At 37.8% G+C, this 16,768-nt stretch overlaps 1 protein-coding gene across 8 annotated transcripts in view; it reads left to right on the top strand.

Annotated features, from left to right (window-relative positions):
* USP54 (ubiquitin specific peptidase 54) overlaps window positions 1-16,768 on the top strand; it is a 110,982-nt gene that overhangs the window by 49,316 nt on the left and 44,898 nt on the right. For all 8 annotated transcript variants that reach the window (XM_074907259.1, XM_074907265.1, XM_074907266.1 and 5 more), the window contains exons 2-3: window positions 4,313-5,162; window positions 7,456-7,548. In XM_074907259.1, coding sequence (XP_074763360.1) covers window positions 5,016-5,162; window positions 7,456-7,548 — 240 coding nt within the window. In that variant the 5' untranslated portion in view covers window positions 4,313-5,015. The remainder of the gene's footprint in view (window positions 1-4,312; window positions 5,163-7,455; window positions 7,549-16,768) is intronic.

Here is a 16,768-nt window from a genome sequence, read left to right on the forward strand (position 1 = left end):
GGGATCTTTCTCCTGCTTCCTCACCAAAAGAATGAGCCATCTGGGTGAAAACTTTCACCAAAGTCCATTGTCTTGGACAAGTCTGTCTGTCTTCTTTGTTATGAAAAATGCCTAAACAAGGGATTAAAAAGCATTTCTCATCTGCTTAGTCTTTCAGCAGTGTTGTGGCATGTCAAGGGACAATTTGCCCTCAACACCATTAATCTACTCCCTACTGCCAGAATAGGTGGTAGAATCTTGGGAGTGGGAGGAGGTCTCTTTTCTAAAAACACACACATTTACACATTGAAGCATTTACTTTGTTCTGTGTTTTGAAGGTTCCTTCAGAAATAGACGTAATGAAAAATAAATTCTGGACCTCTGCTCTTTTTTAACAGTGTGATAAATACTTAATTGGTGGTTTCAGTCATACCTACTGCTAAATGGAAACATCTCCTTTCCTAAATGGTTTGTTCTAATTCAACTATGTGCCTGGAATGGTTCATCAAGCAATAGCCTAAAACTTTTGGAGATACATGAGACTGCAGTAAGAGAAGAGTGTTACAATTTTTTTTTGATCAGTGATGGTGGGACCTCACCAGAGAATGAAGGATGCAACTTGAGATGTTATGTTTCTATGTGATAGATTTAGTAAGTGAATATGAGCATGAACAGGGACTTGAACTCTTCTGTGGTACATTTCTTGTGTAGAGTGCTGTGCTCTGCTGTCCCAAGGACAGACTCAGGTTTCTTCAGGACAGAAGTACATGCTGAACCATGGCCAGCTTTGCTCTGGGGTTGCATTGTTGGAGATGCGATGGGAGTGGTGCCCCATGCCCTTCTCTTGTCTGTTGAGCCTGTCTCTGCAGCTGGGATCCCTCCCTTCTTCCTGAAGAAAGCTGTGGCCAAACAGCATGAGTTCAAGGAAAGATCCAGAATGTTGGAAATTTAAAAAATTATATACTCTTTATATTTTTGAATATTATTATTTGCTCTTTATTATAAAATTTATATAACGTGATAAGGTTGTGCAACTTTTCAGGGATATAGTTAGCTTTTTTTAATCTGCTGGGTAGATTAATTTTGTGCCTTATTCCAATGAATAGTGTTCTTAATATGATAAAATTCAAGTACCTTAAGTTTTTAGGTCTTCTGACTCAGTTCATTATGTTTCTAAGATAATGCTTTGAGTAATGAACCAAGAGCATAATTTATGCTTTTGCATCTGGCACTCCTCCTATTTTGGTCATATTTCTGTATTAGTAAAATTTCCAACAATGAGGGTCTCTTTCCTATAAGAACAGTTTTCTCTGATAATACCTTTCTCTTTTATTTAAGACTTGTTTTTCTGGAGTCATGCCAAGATGCCACTGGGACATTCTGTAGCTACTGCTTTGTAATCTGTCATCTGTGGGTTTTTTGTGGGGTTTTGGTGGTTTTTTCATTGTTTCTTGTGTGTTGGGTTTTTTGTTTGTTGGTTTTTGTTGTTGTTGTTTTGGGGTTTTTGGTTTGGTGGGGGTTTTTGAGTTTTTTGTTGTTTTTAAATACAAGAGTTACGTGGTGCTGCAGTTGTCACCTAGCATTAAAATGCTACAGAAGGCTGGGAAGCTCCATTGACAACTCAGTTGTAGGGGTTTTCCTTGTACTGTTAAAAAGCTGTTGGCTTGTATGTGTTCTTAATAGGGGAAAGGTCTTTCTCAAACTTATTTAATCAGAAACAAAATATGAAAATGTTTTCTCACTTAACTATATAATTCTCTGAAGCTTGTGGCATATATCATTAAAGTGTTATCATGATTTCATTTCAGAAAGCAAATTTTTGGTTTTCTGCAGTTCTGTGGTTTGGACTGCTTACGAGCTAACACAGTATCTGGGGGAAGTAGCATGTTTGGGGAACACCTACATCTGCTGACAGGCTTGCACAGCAGTAACCTTCCTCTTCCCTTACAGATAACTGCTGTTTTCTTGGCAATTATATATTTATTGGCTGTTTAAAATATGGGAGGGTTAACTTTTTGCTACTGATGGTTTGTCAGTGGTGATAGAAACAAAACACTATTTTAGTAATGATGGTTGATTTTTACAAAAGTTATTTTTTCCTGCTTTCTTTTTGTTACCCTTTTTATGGTAGTGTAAGTGATCTGTAAATAATCCATATGATTAGTTTCTTATATATATTTCAGATTAATTAAGATTCCATTTTTTAGCTATTTTATAATGTTGGTAAGTTTTTAGAGGTTGGCAAAGGGTGAAGCTGCCATTTATCTCCAGAGATCTGGTTTTGTCGTAACTGGGTGGTTACCAGCTTAAGTGTTTTCTTCATGTTCTTAGCTCTATAAAAGTCCTATAGCCAGATGAGCAAACTGAACTTGTTCTTGTGAGTGACCATAGCAAATGTGTGGTAAGAAGTCAGTTCTCTAAGCCTGTGCAAATGCAGTGCAGACAGTAATCTTGCACAGTTACTGTCAAAGTCCTGGCCAGCTTGCAGTAGTCTTGCTGCAATGACAGGCAAACTACAAAGCCTCTAACCTGATTCAGGTTCCAAGACAGTAAAAATCAATAGAAAAATACGTATTCGCTTTGTCATAACTGAGTCAGCTTAGCTCAAGGAGTAAAGTTTCGTAGCTCATTTTGAGAGCAGAATCTTGTTTTGAACTTGAACTCCACTGAATAGATGCTGCTCACAGCTATGCACCTTGGGCGTGTTTTGGACTGTATTTTCCATCTTTTCATAGGTGCTGTGGAAAGGAGAAGATAGAGTGCTTGGCTCAGGGGTTTTTTTGGGGAGTTAGCACAGAGCCTGCTTGCCTCGGCTCATTCCATGCAGCATTCTGCTCTGTCTCTGTGGCGCGGGCTTAGCCACTGCACCTATTGCAAGTGGTGTTGGTTTACAGAGATCCTTAAATTGTTGCTTGAAACTGAATTACCTCACACAGCATGATTGGCTCATGGTTCATTAAGGGATTGAGCAAAGAAAGGGGGCTGAGGCAGAAGTTGCTTTGAAATGAATCCTGTATATGTTCAGTGCTCAGGAATGTTGTGCGACAAGCATGGTAATGGTCTGTCTGCAGGCTTGCAAGCATATTTGAAAATTTTGCATGACACACTGGCAACCAAGAATATTCATCTGTATATAGGTATTTGTCTGCCTTACAGCAATGCTGAGACTTCATTAATATTTGTAGAATGAATTTAATAAAAGTACAAATAAAATATTACTAGAAGGGAATGGGTTAGGCTGCTGTAACACATTCGCAGATGTTGAGGAAGTTCCTTCTGTGTTTTGACAGAAGATGAAGAATTTATAATTGTGTGGAAAGGGAAAAAAAAATGCTTTCACAGATACCTAGGATATCTTTGTAAGGAATTATTCTCGGTTTTTGCTAATGCACACAGTCTATGTATGTTTATTTTGTAGTGACTTCATGCTGCAATTACTGCTTTGGTACATGTGGAATAGTCATCTTGCTTATATCAGCCATAATACAAAAATGGGATAATACTAAATGTCATTGTGAAATGTTCCTGAAAAATATTATGCAGTTGTCTCTAAAGTAAATACAGGTGGTCTACAGTTGTGAGAACTTTAAAAAATGTTTTGCCATGAATCTTACAGTTCCTGGTTCTAGGAATTTCTTAGATCAAATTCTTTTTTACATTTTCTGTGAGATGAGGGAAAAAGTGAACTTGTGGTGGGAAGAGCAGTTTCTATTGAATGATTCTTCCAACTTCTTCAGAAGCGTCAGTGTTTTTCAGAAGACATTGTATATCCCATGTACCTAGGTTAAGTAACATTTAATAGAGATACACATAGTTTCTGATTAAGTGAATTTGGAGATTGTTTTGTTCTGGAGAGCTGTGTGCTGCTGAGTCAGGGGAGAGCCTTGTGTCTTTTGTCTTCTTAGACTTCCAAGTTCAGTGCAAAATCCCAGTTCTAAGGTGAACAACATGCTAGCATGTATTCACAGAATCAGAAATGCTCATACCACTGTTTGAATGACTAAGATATTAAATAAATTTAACACTTCAAGATTGTAAAGGATACGTATGAAAACTATCATGGAGTTCACATACACTTGTGTTTTATTTTTTTAAGCTAACTTCCTTCTTATCCCTTCCAACATACTCCAGCCCTCTTGCTCTTACACACTTTTCTCAGAATTCTCTGTTCTTTTCCATGTTTTTTTGGGTGGAGGAAGGTTTATATTTTTTGCTTTGTCTCAGAAGATTCAGTGTATTGTGGGAGGTGAGGTAACACTGGTCTTGGCAGAACACCACAAAACCAAGAGAGTAATTAAATGACGCAAGCCTTTGATTATTTTTCTCTCTCAAGCTTTCTGGCACAACTGGGCATTCCAATCGCAGAAGGAGGATCAGGAGAAGAAGCTTCTAAAGATCACATGCAGAATTAGAAGAACTTTGTTGGAGACTTTCGGTACTTTAAAGCTCTTCGCTCAAGTCCTGGAGTTGCTTCTTTTTTTCCTGTGAGGATAATGTTTCTTTCATCACCCAAGACAGACGTCACTGAAAGGGAGCTGCGAAGGCTTTATTTTAGTTTTGGTTTCTCTGCTCCTTACTAACTGGATTTTTCCTATCTCCTGCAGGAGGATTATAAAAAGATTCGAGAAGCTGGGGTTTTCAGGGTGTGGGAGATAGCTGTTGTTTTTCTCCTTTTGATTCTGGGACCTCCTTGATTTGCTGTTTGTCCCATGAAGTCACTGCCTGTTTGGAAAAGGGAGAAGCAGGGTAATAGATGAACTTGCACAACCATGGATTCCTTCTCTTTGAAAACTTTGTATGTGGCTGCTTGTAAAAGAGGTTTTTGCATACATAAGCATCAAATGAAGAATACCATCCTGGGATGGATTTAAAAGCAAACTGCTTGTGTCCTGATGAAAGGATAAATTCTGTTTAAACTATAATTTAAAGAAGATTGGATGTTCCAGTCTTGAATTTTGGTGGAAGAAAGGAAGGTTTTGATCAAGTCAAATACTCTGCCAGCCTAAACCTGCGTATTCTGCAGCTGAAATTGGAAGATGTCTTGGAAAAGAAATTACTTTTCTGTGGGTCGGGGGAATGTACAGGGCATGTTTACTCCACGAAGTACAACCTCAATAGCACCCAGTAAAGGTCTCAGCAATGAACCAGGACAAAACAGTTGCTTCCTGAATAGTGCACTACAGGTAAGAGCGCAGAATAAAAAATGTTTCTGGATTTGTTCTCTGTCTATTGCAGTATTTTCTTAAGCTTGAATGTGCAACGAATATAGCCAGGCTTGGCTACATAATTGTTTGTGGGGTTAAATAGAATAAAGTTACATTTGGAAATGCAGATTTGTTGAGTTATAGAACAGCTTTTTTCAGTTTTTAGGCTTTCCTGCTGAAATTAACAGCATTCATATAGTCATCACTTAATGTATTTGAATCTCTTGTTTGTGTAAACTTGTAATATGTCAACCCAAGATGAAAATATATGTAGAAAAGTTATTTTTAAATGATAGAATATTGCATAGCTTGCAGTATGTCTACTCCTTACAAGGAAATTTTTTTGTTGAACCAGTCAAGTTCAAGCTTTGATAATACCAATATAAAATCCTTCTTATATAGTCCAGGTTTCTTTCTAACTGCTGATTTGTAGCTTAGTTTAGGTGATTGAGTCTTTACCTTTTGATTTAGAAAAAACCCAACTTCCTGTGAAATCATCAACTGGCTCTTAATGGTGAGTTACTGAACCTAAATCAGGACTAAGTAGAACTTAACACCAGCTGCATGCCATACATGAAGGTGAAAGCGTATGACCTGGCCTTTAGTCTTCTGCATAAACCGTTTTCTTCTAAAGCTCGAGGGAGGTAGAATACCAAAAATATTTACAGTCAAAGCTGAATTAAAAAAAAAAAAAAGGCAAGAATGTAGTAATTTCATAAAATGTATACTTCTGGGGTTTTTTGATCTTTAACATTCAGTGTTAGTCTGAGAGACTCTTGAATGTTTGTTGCTCCTTATTCTTAAGTATGTCTATAAACATTCAAGATAAGCTCCAAAGGCAATTAACATCAAAAAATTGGCCTCATTCCTAAGTGTATTTTTTTTTCGTCCTTTTGTTAAGTCTGCGGTAGTTCTTCAGGAATGTTGTGTATAATCAGATGGTTCCAAGGCTTATGTTGCCTCCCAGTCCCTTAAATATAGAGAAAATTTGAGTATAAACATAGCCATGACAATTCTTAAGTTTTGGGAAACGTTACAGATTAACTATTCAATAAACATGCTTTTAAATATAATTTTAGATAACATTCTGTGCTGTGGTTTAGTTAACAAAGTGTTCAAACTGGAAACACTTCTTGAAACCAGCACAACGTTTTTGAGTGCTAAATTTTTCCTAGCCAGTTGCTCTGGGCAAGTTAATCAGAAATAAGAAGTTTGGTTCCACTGTTTATGCTAATAAAACATTTAACCAGTCAGATGCCAGCCTGGACCTTGTTGCTCTGTTCAGAACCTGGCAGGACACAGTTTAGGTCAGGGCTTCTTTCAGAGCAGGCTTCTTTCTTCTGAAAGGCTGGTGGATCTGAGGCTTACAAGAAAGTCCAGTTATTGTTAGTTGAAACTGAAATAGCTGGCACCAACCACATTTATATATAAAGAACTGACACTTCAGAGATTGGTGGTGTAGCTGTTTTACAGACATGAATTTAGATAATTGCCCAAGATTCCACAGATGTAGTGGTAAAGTTTAAGAATAAAACTTGGTGCTGTTACAGCAGACATTGCCTCTCACTGTTGCTAGCAGAACATACAAGGCCAGCTTGCTTTTATGTGCTGTGACCAGGTATGGTTGCACACGTGGTATTCCCACCATACCAGTTGTGAGAAAAATATAGAACTGCTCACCCATGTTAAGGTTAGAAGTCTGCCAGTAATCATGGCATGTAAATACACTTAATAACGATAACATTGGGCATAATGGCTTTTAGTAATTTATCGTTTTGACTTGCAAGACCCTGTTAATGTATACACTGTCTGTGCTCTGTTTTTCCAGTGTTTGAACAAGGAAGCTGCCTAGGAGGTGGAAGGACAGGCATGTTTCGGCCCTAGCAGTCAGTGGGGTGTCCTTGGCAGCTCTGCCCAGCTTCATGGGCTGTGCAACAGCTGGCCATGGTGCCAGCACGGGGGAGCAGTCAGGGCAAGTGCTGCTTAAGCTCTCACTGCCACATAGGCAAAGCAGCAAGTTTTTTAATCTGAAAGTATGTGGCAAGAAATTCAGAGGGATGTACTGCTGTAAGTTAATGTATGTGAACACTACAGCTGAGAAAGAAAGATAAAAATGTCAACTTGCAGTTAGATAAAAGGCATCCCATTTTAAAAGTGATGCTCACTGATATTAGTATACTCTGGGATTATTTAACAAGTACAATTTTAATCAGAGCTTTATGCAGTATTTTATATATTCATAAAATTGGCTGTGCTCCTTTTTGTGTTTCAGGTTCTCTGGCACTTGGACATTTTTCGCCGCAGTTTCCGTCAAATCACAACGCACAAATGTATGGGAGATTCTTGCATCTTCTGTGCCCTTAAGGTAAAAGTTGGAAATAAATGAAAGACAATTTTTTTAAAAATTGATCAGAAACATTTCCAATATTTGACTAAAATGTGTAATCAAACTCACATCTGGAAATTTGTGAGAGCAAAGGTGAATCTCATAGATATTGGCACAAGACACTTATAGTACTGTTTTTAAGATATGTCCAAGCTAATAAATTCTGAAAATACTGTAGGTAAAGCTTCAGGCAGGACTTCTATCGGTGGAGTACAGATCACTGTGAGTCTCCATGTTTGAAAGATCAGTCAGCCAGTCAAACATCAAATTGTTTTGGTATTTTTCTAATGTATCATTTGGTTTGTAAATATCATACTGTATACAGTTAGTACGCTTTTCAAAAGTTACCTTTCTTTCAGAGCTACTTTAAATGTCAGCATGGAGAAAGCCATTTAGGTTTAAGCCTTTCTGTTCAAAACTGTTTATTATGTAAAACTAAAAGTTATCTTCTACTGCAAAATATTGATGCCTACATTAAATGGCTCTGCTCTTCCTGGTCTCTATTGTAAAAAGCATCAGTTCTGTTTGTAGATGCAGATACAATAACCGTCTGTCATAGATGCTGCCTGGACAGTAGAGATTTAGATGCTAGCTCTGATTGCAAGTACTGTTACATGCTTGAGTAAATTGTGCAACCTAACATCTCCATTTGTCTCCACCCATTAATTTTCAGCACTTCTGGTGTTTTGTGCCCTCATTTCTAAGTTTTGCTGCTTTAAACCCACAGCTCCCTCTAACCTTGTGGAAGGAATGGATAGGATGCAAACACGATGAAAATATCAGCTTTGATCTTCCCAAGCAGTAATTTTTCTTTGTGAAATTGGGACCGAGACACTTTATTTGATCACAAATGGGTTGTGAAATCCAATGAAATGTATAAATTCATGGTGTGAGAATTTTTTGTCATGAGTACTGTGTCCAGTAATGAAAAGGACAGGCAGCATGCCTTAGGAATAATGGCAAAATAGTGTGCAACATTTAAATTAAGATCGTCTGAAGTTCACAGGCAATATTTGTAGTATAATAGCTGTCTTACTACTGTTAAGTGACTCTACAGGTGCTCTTATAGAAACAGGCTTGAAATGAGCTTTCTAGTGAGTTTTTGGACTGTTGTTGAGGGGATTTCTCGTGTAAAAGAACAGCAAAGAAGAGACTTAAGGCATGAAAGAAGATAAGTAATTTCCTTCTGAAGGGAGATTTGTCTCAAGACTTACCTGTTGAAATGATGACACAGGATGGTATTTACAGCAGTATCATCAGAAGAGGATATAACAGTGGTTTAGGAGCAAGATAGCACATCCAAAATGAGAAATACAGCTATCCAGCCAAAGAAAAGATGGAGTGTTAAATATATTCCCTTCCTTACAGGGAAGTGGCAAGACCTAGGCATAATCTGGTTTGAATTCATTAACTTTAGTGGATAAATAATTTGAAGCTAGTTCTTGAATCATGCCCTTGAGTATTTCTAAGTGATTGTGGGCACTCTTTGGTAGCTGAGATGAGGACAGAAAGAAAAGGCTTTGGGAAATTATCGTGATTGTAAGCTTTTGCTCTTCTGGGGTTTAACCTAACAGCAAGATATGGCAAGGAAATACTGGGAGATCAGACAGGTTCTGCCATTTGATTGAAAGTAGACTGGACTCCAAGGCAGAGTATTAATATAAAGATAATAGATAAAAGTCTTTTTTCTGAATGAAAGTACTGAAAAAGAGGACAGGGAAAAAAAATGTTAGGAAAGGATGAACCTTTGTGGAACTGGTATTGAAAGATGAACTCTGAACAAAGATACGTGTGGATTAGCAGTACCTGTATGAGAGGGGAAAGCATTAAGTAAGACTGGAAGATGACAGGATATCTGGAATATATGTATTAAAAACAAACATACGGCCGAAGAGTGTTTAGTGTTGCTAATAAAATCCTTGATTTTTATGTCCTGCTGAAGTGTGCAGTATGCTATTATAAACTTGGAAGTGACAGGTAGAGTGGCAGAATTCACAAATTGTAGCCTGCTATCATATGCTTATTTTTTAAATTAAATAGTGTTTGAAAAAAAATTGCCGTTCTCTCTTCTTGCTCCCAGATATCTGCAAGGATTTTTTGGTTTGTTTTCTATCTGAAGTTCTTACCAATGCCATACTTAGCCAGAAGGTGTTACAACCCTTAGTTTCCAACAAAGCTATAACGTTGCCCCAAATCCTCTAGTATTTTTGCACATTTTAGAAAACTTGCATCTGGTTGTGTGCAGAATTCCTGTAGCTCACAAAACTTAACGTACAGAGAAAAACTCAAGAAATTCTTAAACAAGTAAAGAATTATCTGGACAAGTATTTCTGAATAGGGGCTGTAACCAATACTTGACAAAGTAAATAAATGAATTCCAGCTGGCTTTAATCCAAACCAAAATGTTAGCGTTTCCTCTATCTACAGTCTGTTCTTCATGGGAAATTTCAGTGTGTTCTACCCCAGTCTATTCCAGGACCTTTAGAAAGTTTACAGACATATATTGTAAAACTCTACAAGAGAAAAAAGGACAGATAAATTTGTTTCTTAGAAGTTATAGAAATGTTTTACTCCTGTTTCCCTTATGCTCATAAAGCAACTGACAATTTTAAGTTGTTCTCCAGGTGATACTGTAATAAAGTTTTGACCTTTATTAACTTGTGTGAAAAGTTGAGGTGTGTACATAAATACTTGAAAATTTTCCCCCATTTTTGTTATCAAGTCTAATATTATAAAGATTAGTAATAAAGGGTGTCACTTAAGTGAAATTGGGGATGCAAACCTCCCCTCACCCCCCAAAACCCCCCCAAACACTAGAAACATAGGCTGTCTTGCTTGCATGCAACTGAAAAGCTAGGGATACTAAATGGTAAAGATATGCACAAGGGATAGCCTGAAACCATGGAGATGGTCACATTCATCTTCATAAACTCCTTAAGCAGGCAGTAGAGGGGAGAGGAAAAAGGCTGTTTTAAGGTATTTACTTGTTCTCTGCTGCCCTCTGGATCAGTGTTCTGAAACGGCTCCTTTTTTTTTTTTCCCTCCTCTAAAAGTCTGGCTGTCTGGCACATACTATGTGTAAATTTGTATAAGACAAATGGGATAATATGCTTAATATGCACCTAGTACTGTAAGCATCACCAAGAGCATGTTTTGTGTCCCAGTGTGGCAGGATCATCCCTTCCCTTCCATGCTCATCTCTTCCCTTGCCCCAGCCCTCCTATCTGTTCTTTTAACTGTTGTCCTGCCAGGGTAATGCCAGCTTAGCCTCCAGGTCTTTGACATCCTCTTTTTCTTGAATCTTGCCTTAGGCTTTAAGATGAGGGAGAAGATATGGCTGGATCCAGTGAGCACACAGGAATTTGGAGCTCTCTACCATGCAAAAATCTCCCATTAGGGTCTGGGGAGAGGTAATTAGCCCTGCATGATATCAGGTGGATCTGCCTGAAATACCTGTCCGGACCAAGCAAGGTGGAGGCAGGACGTGTTTACTCTTCTCCAAAGCATGCTGGCATGTTCAGATTCCAGCCTGGCTTGAGAAAGGGGCAGTGCTTGGGGGGAAGAGTCTCTGTTGTGTCCCCCCTCCACTCCAGGTTCCCTTCATAGGATACCTGATATCTCCTGTGTGTGCAGAGAGGGTTCTCGCTCTTCCCCTACTTTGAACTGTTGCTCTAAAGGCGACATTCGCTTCCCATTAGAGGAAGATAGTCATCACTAAGCTAAATTTAGCCTTTGAATAACACCAAAGAAGATGTATTTTTTTCCACACTTTCTTGGCGTGCTGCAACTGTTTCTAGGGATTCTGATGTCATGCACAGTATTTACTGTAAATGCTCAGCTAGCTCTATAAATACTTCTAACTTTACTTTTTATAAAATGAGGGATCACAGGACAGTGATGTCATACCTGATATCAAATCGCATTTTATTTTTGTACCACATTGAAGCCATTCATTGCACAAATTCTTGAAGTGATTTTAAAACTTGCTGTGCTACCTGGCTGTTTATGTGACTACAAAATGAACCTTGAAATCATTCTACACATACATTCACTAGTTATTTTGAAGGAACCTTGCATCAACAGTTATAAAAAGACAAGGGAGAGCTGCAGACTCTTGTGCTGGAATCCCAAACACTGTTTCTTAAGATATGGCATTATTTAAGTGTTCTTTTTTCAGTGCACAAGCTGTCCTTACTGCTATGTGGTTTGCCTGCTGTAACACTGGAACAGCTTTTTGGTTTATTATTAATGTTGAAGTTACTGTGTTCTATTTTCCTTTTTCTAGAGCATGGCTTTCCTTTGGTGTTTGTTTATCACAGCTGGAGGAGGGTAGCAAGAGGGAAATCCGTCCACTGTACTAAGCATGCCATAGAGAGTTTGTTCTCCTTCCAGGGATTGTACTGGGATCTCCATAGTGCCAGGATATAGGACAGAGTGTTTTTTATAGGTCGCAAAGAAGAATGCTCTGTTGATTGATAAATTCCAGTAGGGCTGGCCTTTTCTGTAATTGTCATGTGCAACAAAAGCAGGAAGAATATTAATTTTTCTGTGTAGAAATGATGTTGTTTTCTAAGGTGAAATAGGGCATTAGGGTGTTTTCAAGAAGTAGAATGAAAATAGTTTGTGGTTCTGATTAGTCACTTGAATGAAATGGAGCGATCTGTTATGAAAAGTTCATTATATGGTCGAGACAGTAATAGGTCGATTGCAAAGATACTAGCCTCTTGTTTTGTGTTTTTTTCCAAATCAGGATAGTATTTCAGGGTAAAACAGTAGTAAAAATATATAAAATAATTACTTTTATTATGTAAACTTTTTTTTTCAGTTGGCATTTGCAGTTAACTGCCTGACAAATAATCTAGCAGCACATACAGTTTCCGGACTTAATAAACTGGTAATTGAAGCTTCCAAATAATGACTGCCTCTTTTGATCAAGCAGTTGATGAATAGTCATCTAGTTTATGTGGACACGCTGTGATTTGGGTTTCTTCTGATACCCTCCTAAACAAAACTCACAGAAGGTATATTTTTAATTGATTTTTGATGTAGTAGCCAGGGGTACCTGACTTTACAGTCCATATTGGGGACCTTATGTTAGTGTTTAGGGCACAGTGTGAGTAAAAATGGGAGAGAGACTGTAAAAGAAAGGAATAATGGAAATCTAGGTTGGTTGTTATCAGACTTAGAGGTTTGGAAAGAGGTCCATAGACACAAAATGGAATAGAGCTAGAATTATTTCCTCCCTTGAAGGCGAATATAAAATGAGGAAATGTGAGGAAGAAATGTGAGCTAGTGGAAATACTGTGGGTGAAGGCTGATGTGGTTGGATGGGAGAGAAGTGATTTTAGCAGCCAGAATTCTGATTGAAACAGGTTGTTGTACTGAGTAAGAGGCTGCATCAGGAGAAAAGTGTAATGTTCTGGATGAGAGATTAGGTACTGTAGACAAGAAGAAAAAAGTCCAATGGATATAATGGAGTAAGAAGGGTATGCTGTTCAAATGGAGATGTTTTTTTAAAAAAAAAAAAAAAAAACACAACAAAAACAAACCAAAAAACCCCCTGTCACAACTGAGTGACAGCAAGAATAATATTGATATATTGATCAGTGAGAGAAGGATGAGGATTGGCCATGTTAATAGTTGTAGCTTTTGCTAGAAGACAGAAACTTAATGTAGGGAATACTAAAGCACTTCTGGGAAACGTGTTTTATTCTTTGAAAGAAAAACCACACTGCTAGAGCTGCAGTGATATGCCCTTTCAGAATGAACTTCAGCACAATTCTGGAAGAGAATAATTAGTTCTCAGAAAGTTGCCAAGGGCAGAACTCAAATTTACAGTGCATGGACACTAATCTGATTCAATAGCTGTTGCCTGTTGTCTTCAGCCATTGATTTATTTTTATGCCAGCCTGCGTCTACATGCTTAATTAAAAAGTCGTATGTCATGTGTATCAAGTCTGGGGTTTGTTTCATCAGTATGGTTAGACACAAAATTGCAGATGGATATTTTTTTTTCCTAGGGAGAAAATGGATTCCAAATACTGTTAGAGATAATTTGGAGCAGGTTTTGTAAACTATGAGGGATTCATAGATATTTCGGCTTCCAAATCTTTAAAATTTGAAAGAACTCTAAAATGTCAATCCCATGAATTATCTCAAAGAATAATCGCTATCTTTATGCTCTAATTTAATGAAGAACAGCTAATTTTATGATCATGCATGTGAATTTTAGCATTCTGAAACAAAGTCAAGTTTTAACTTGAATAGTTGTATGATAAAGGTTCCTTGTCTCAAACATTAGGTTATTTTCCTTTGAAACTTTAGAAAGTTTAAGTTCATCCCCACATTGCCCAAACCGGAGGAGACTGTTTTGGGAGACCAGTGATTCTGCAAACCTTCGTTCTGACATATGTCAGAAGCCCATACCTACCTGTAGTAGGAAGGATATGAAGCTTCCAGTTACAAAACTCGGAAAAAGCCTTCTGAATGGCAATAAGCCAAGTGGGGCTTTATAGTAGATTGCCTGAGATGGTTAAGGAATTTTCAGGTTTGGATGCCTCTGAGAGCAAGCTGGTAGAAGATCAACTATGTAATTATATCTGATCTTGAGTTCCTTGGGGAAGGAGTAGATGCAACTAGATGGAATTCAGCTATTTATTCCTCTTAAAGAACGCTTGTGCTTCCTAATTCTTCTGTCTGCTACTCTTTCCAGACCTCTGAAGATCTGTAAGGAAGGGGATATGAGGGGAAATGGACTCCTTTTATATAGACATCAGGAATGCAGTGTAACCAGAAGACATACTTCCTATGAGAAAAATCCCTTGCCCATGATGTTCTCTGTCTTGGCTTGTAGACTTATCAACGTGCCAACAACAGGTCATCAGTGTAGAAAAGTACTGCTGCTAATTCAACATCAGTAATATCTCAGATTTTATGTTAAACTAAATATAACATAAACATAACTAAAATATATGGTTGTGACTTTTTTTTTTTTTTTTTTGTTCTGCAACCTTGATTTTAGTTACTGAAAACTGGTAAAATAGGAGAAGCTTCCCTTGTTCACGAAGCTTTTAGCAGTGTCATATATTGTTGCTGCTTTTAGGGATACAGTTATTTGTGTTGGAATGTAGCCACTGAGAGAGATAATCAGTGTGGTGAATACACTAATGGATTTTCACTATCTTCAAATTCAGATGAAGTTTTTGAAAGAGAACAAAGGTTTGAATGTTTCTTATATGAAGTTCTCATTAAGTTCAGAAGCACTTGGAGAAAAGGTGTCATGAAACTTCAGGGACAGAGAGGGCAGCTTTCCTGGTCTGTGTGCCCACCTGGCTTTCAGACCTGTATATGGAACAAATATGTTAGTAATTAACAGGATCACTCAAGGGCAAGAGCTGAAATTAAGGAGATCTGATTTAGATAACTTAGTGATGAAACTGCAGGAAATGCCACACCTGTCCATCTAAGGCTGAGAGACAGGAAAGACCTGTTCCTAAGGTGAGCAAAGAACCTATCTTGAAAGATAAAGAAAAGGGGAAACAACAATACCGCCCCCCCCCCCCCCCCCCCCCCAAAAACACAAAAAACCCCCAAAAACCCACAACCCAAAAACCCCCTAGCTGAAACCCAGCAAAAACCAAAGACCCCTGGGTTCAAAGTGCTTTTGACTCGATTTGAGATGCTTTTGGGACTTGATACAGAGAAATGATTACTTGTTTTGAGATTTATTTACTTATAGAAAACTGCTTAGCAACTTATTTACTTATTTTTAGCAAGTTATAATATTTTTTTAAATATTGCTAGGAATCCTGCTTGCCCAGACTGTTCTGTGGAATTTTACCCAGGACTACTGTGTTCATCAAAACAAAGCAGTTCACTGTGAAAATCTACCAAGGATTACAGTGTTCAGCAAAATATTATACTTTTGTCCTTGAGTAACAGGTGGCTCTAGTTGGAATTTTGCTAATTAGTAAAGATAGCCATATACGAATGGTAGAAGTTCTGTTGGTTCTCTTAAATAAGATAGAAAGTAAACCATCTGAAAAACACTCTTGTTATTCAAGAAATTGGCCAAGAGAATCTGCGCATGCTTCAGGAAAAAAACTAAAGTGAGAAAGACTATGATCCTTCCTCCCAAAGACACCCGAAGATGCCCACAAGGAGGCAATGCGCGGGTGCAAAGATGACATAAACTGTTGACATCAGCCTTTCTAACTAACCCAGCCTTACTCATGCATATGTACGTTTGTGTTATGTAATCCAATGAATATGGATATCCACACTCCGTAAGTTTTTGGTAAAATGTGCGGTGGGTGTGCAAGCTTTGTGGAGAGATCTCCTTGCACCCTGGCGCTGGAGTAAACATACCTGCTGTATAACTCTATTCGAGTTGTAGAGTCTTTTTCCACGAATCAGACTTCCTACAAGCACTGTGTTCTAGTGTGCTCTAAACTGCACTGTGCAATGACCTGATAAGATTTGATCTTTATTAGATTAAAATGCATGATTACTTACTGGTTTTAAGACTTTTTTTCCCTTGTAACCTAAATAAGACTATACTATTGCGTGCTATGTCATTGCAAATTATATGTAGCATTCTTCTATACAATATTGGGATCTTTTATTCCTTTATGTATTAGAATTTTTCACAGAATTCTTTGATCTTGCTAAATTATTTCTGTTCTGCGGTTGTAGTAACAGATTTCAGTTTTCTACGGTTTAATGAAAATTTTCTGGTTTTAATTGTGAAGACTAATTTTGTGATGCAGAAAAACTTAAAATGCAGGATCTTGTGGAAAACAGTTGCATATAATAATCGGGATCACTTTTTCCTTACTGGATCTCTTTATGTTAACTAGTAGGTATATTGCAGGTAAAAGTAAAGTATCTTTAAAGATGGAAATTTAAAATAAGAGTTTTTATTTGCTTGCTTGCTTCTGCTTTTACCTACTTTGGAGCCTGCATTGCTTCTCTCCACCCCACTAAGAGTGCAGAGCCATTTCAGAGTTCTCATTGAAGTAAACCGTGTCTTCTCCCTCAGATCCCTGCAGTGAGGTTGCATGCCAGTGGCTAGGCAAGTGCCTAGTTTTCAGATCTGTGAAGTGAAATTGATGATAACCAGAATAAACACATTTCTAAAGCACAGTCATGAATATTTTCCAGTGCTCTTAAATTATTTAATGTAAAGTGCTGAAGCAGG

This window comes from Athene noctua, chromosome 5, assembly GCF_965140245.1.
Source record: "Athene noctua chromosome 5, bAthNoc1.hap1.1, whole genome shotgun sequence".
NCBI classification, from domain to species: domain Eukaryota; kingdom Metazoa; phylum Chordata; class Aves; order Strigiformes; family Strigidae; genus Athene; species Athene noctua.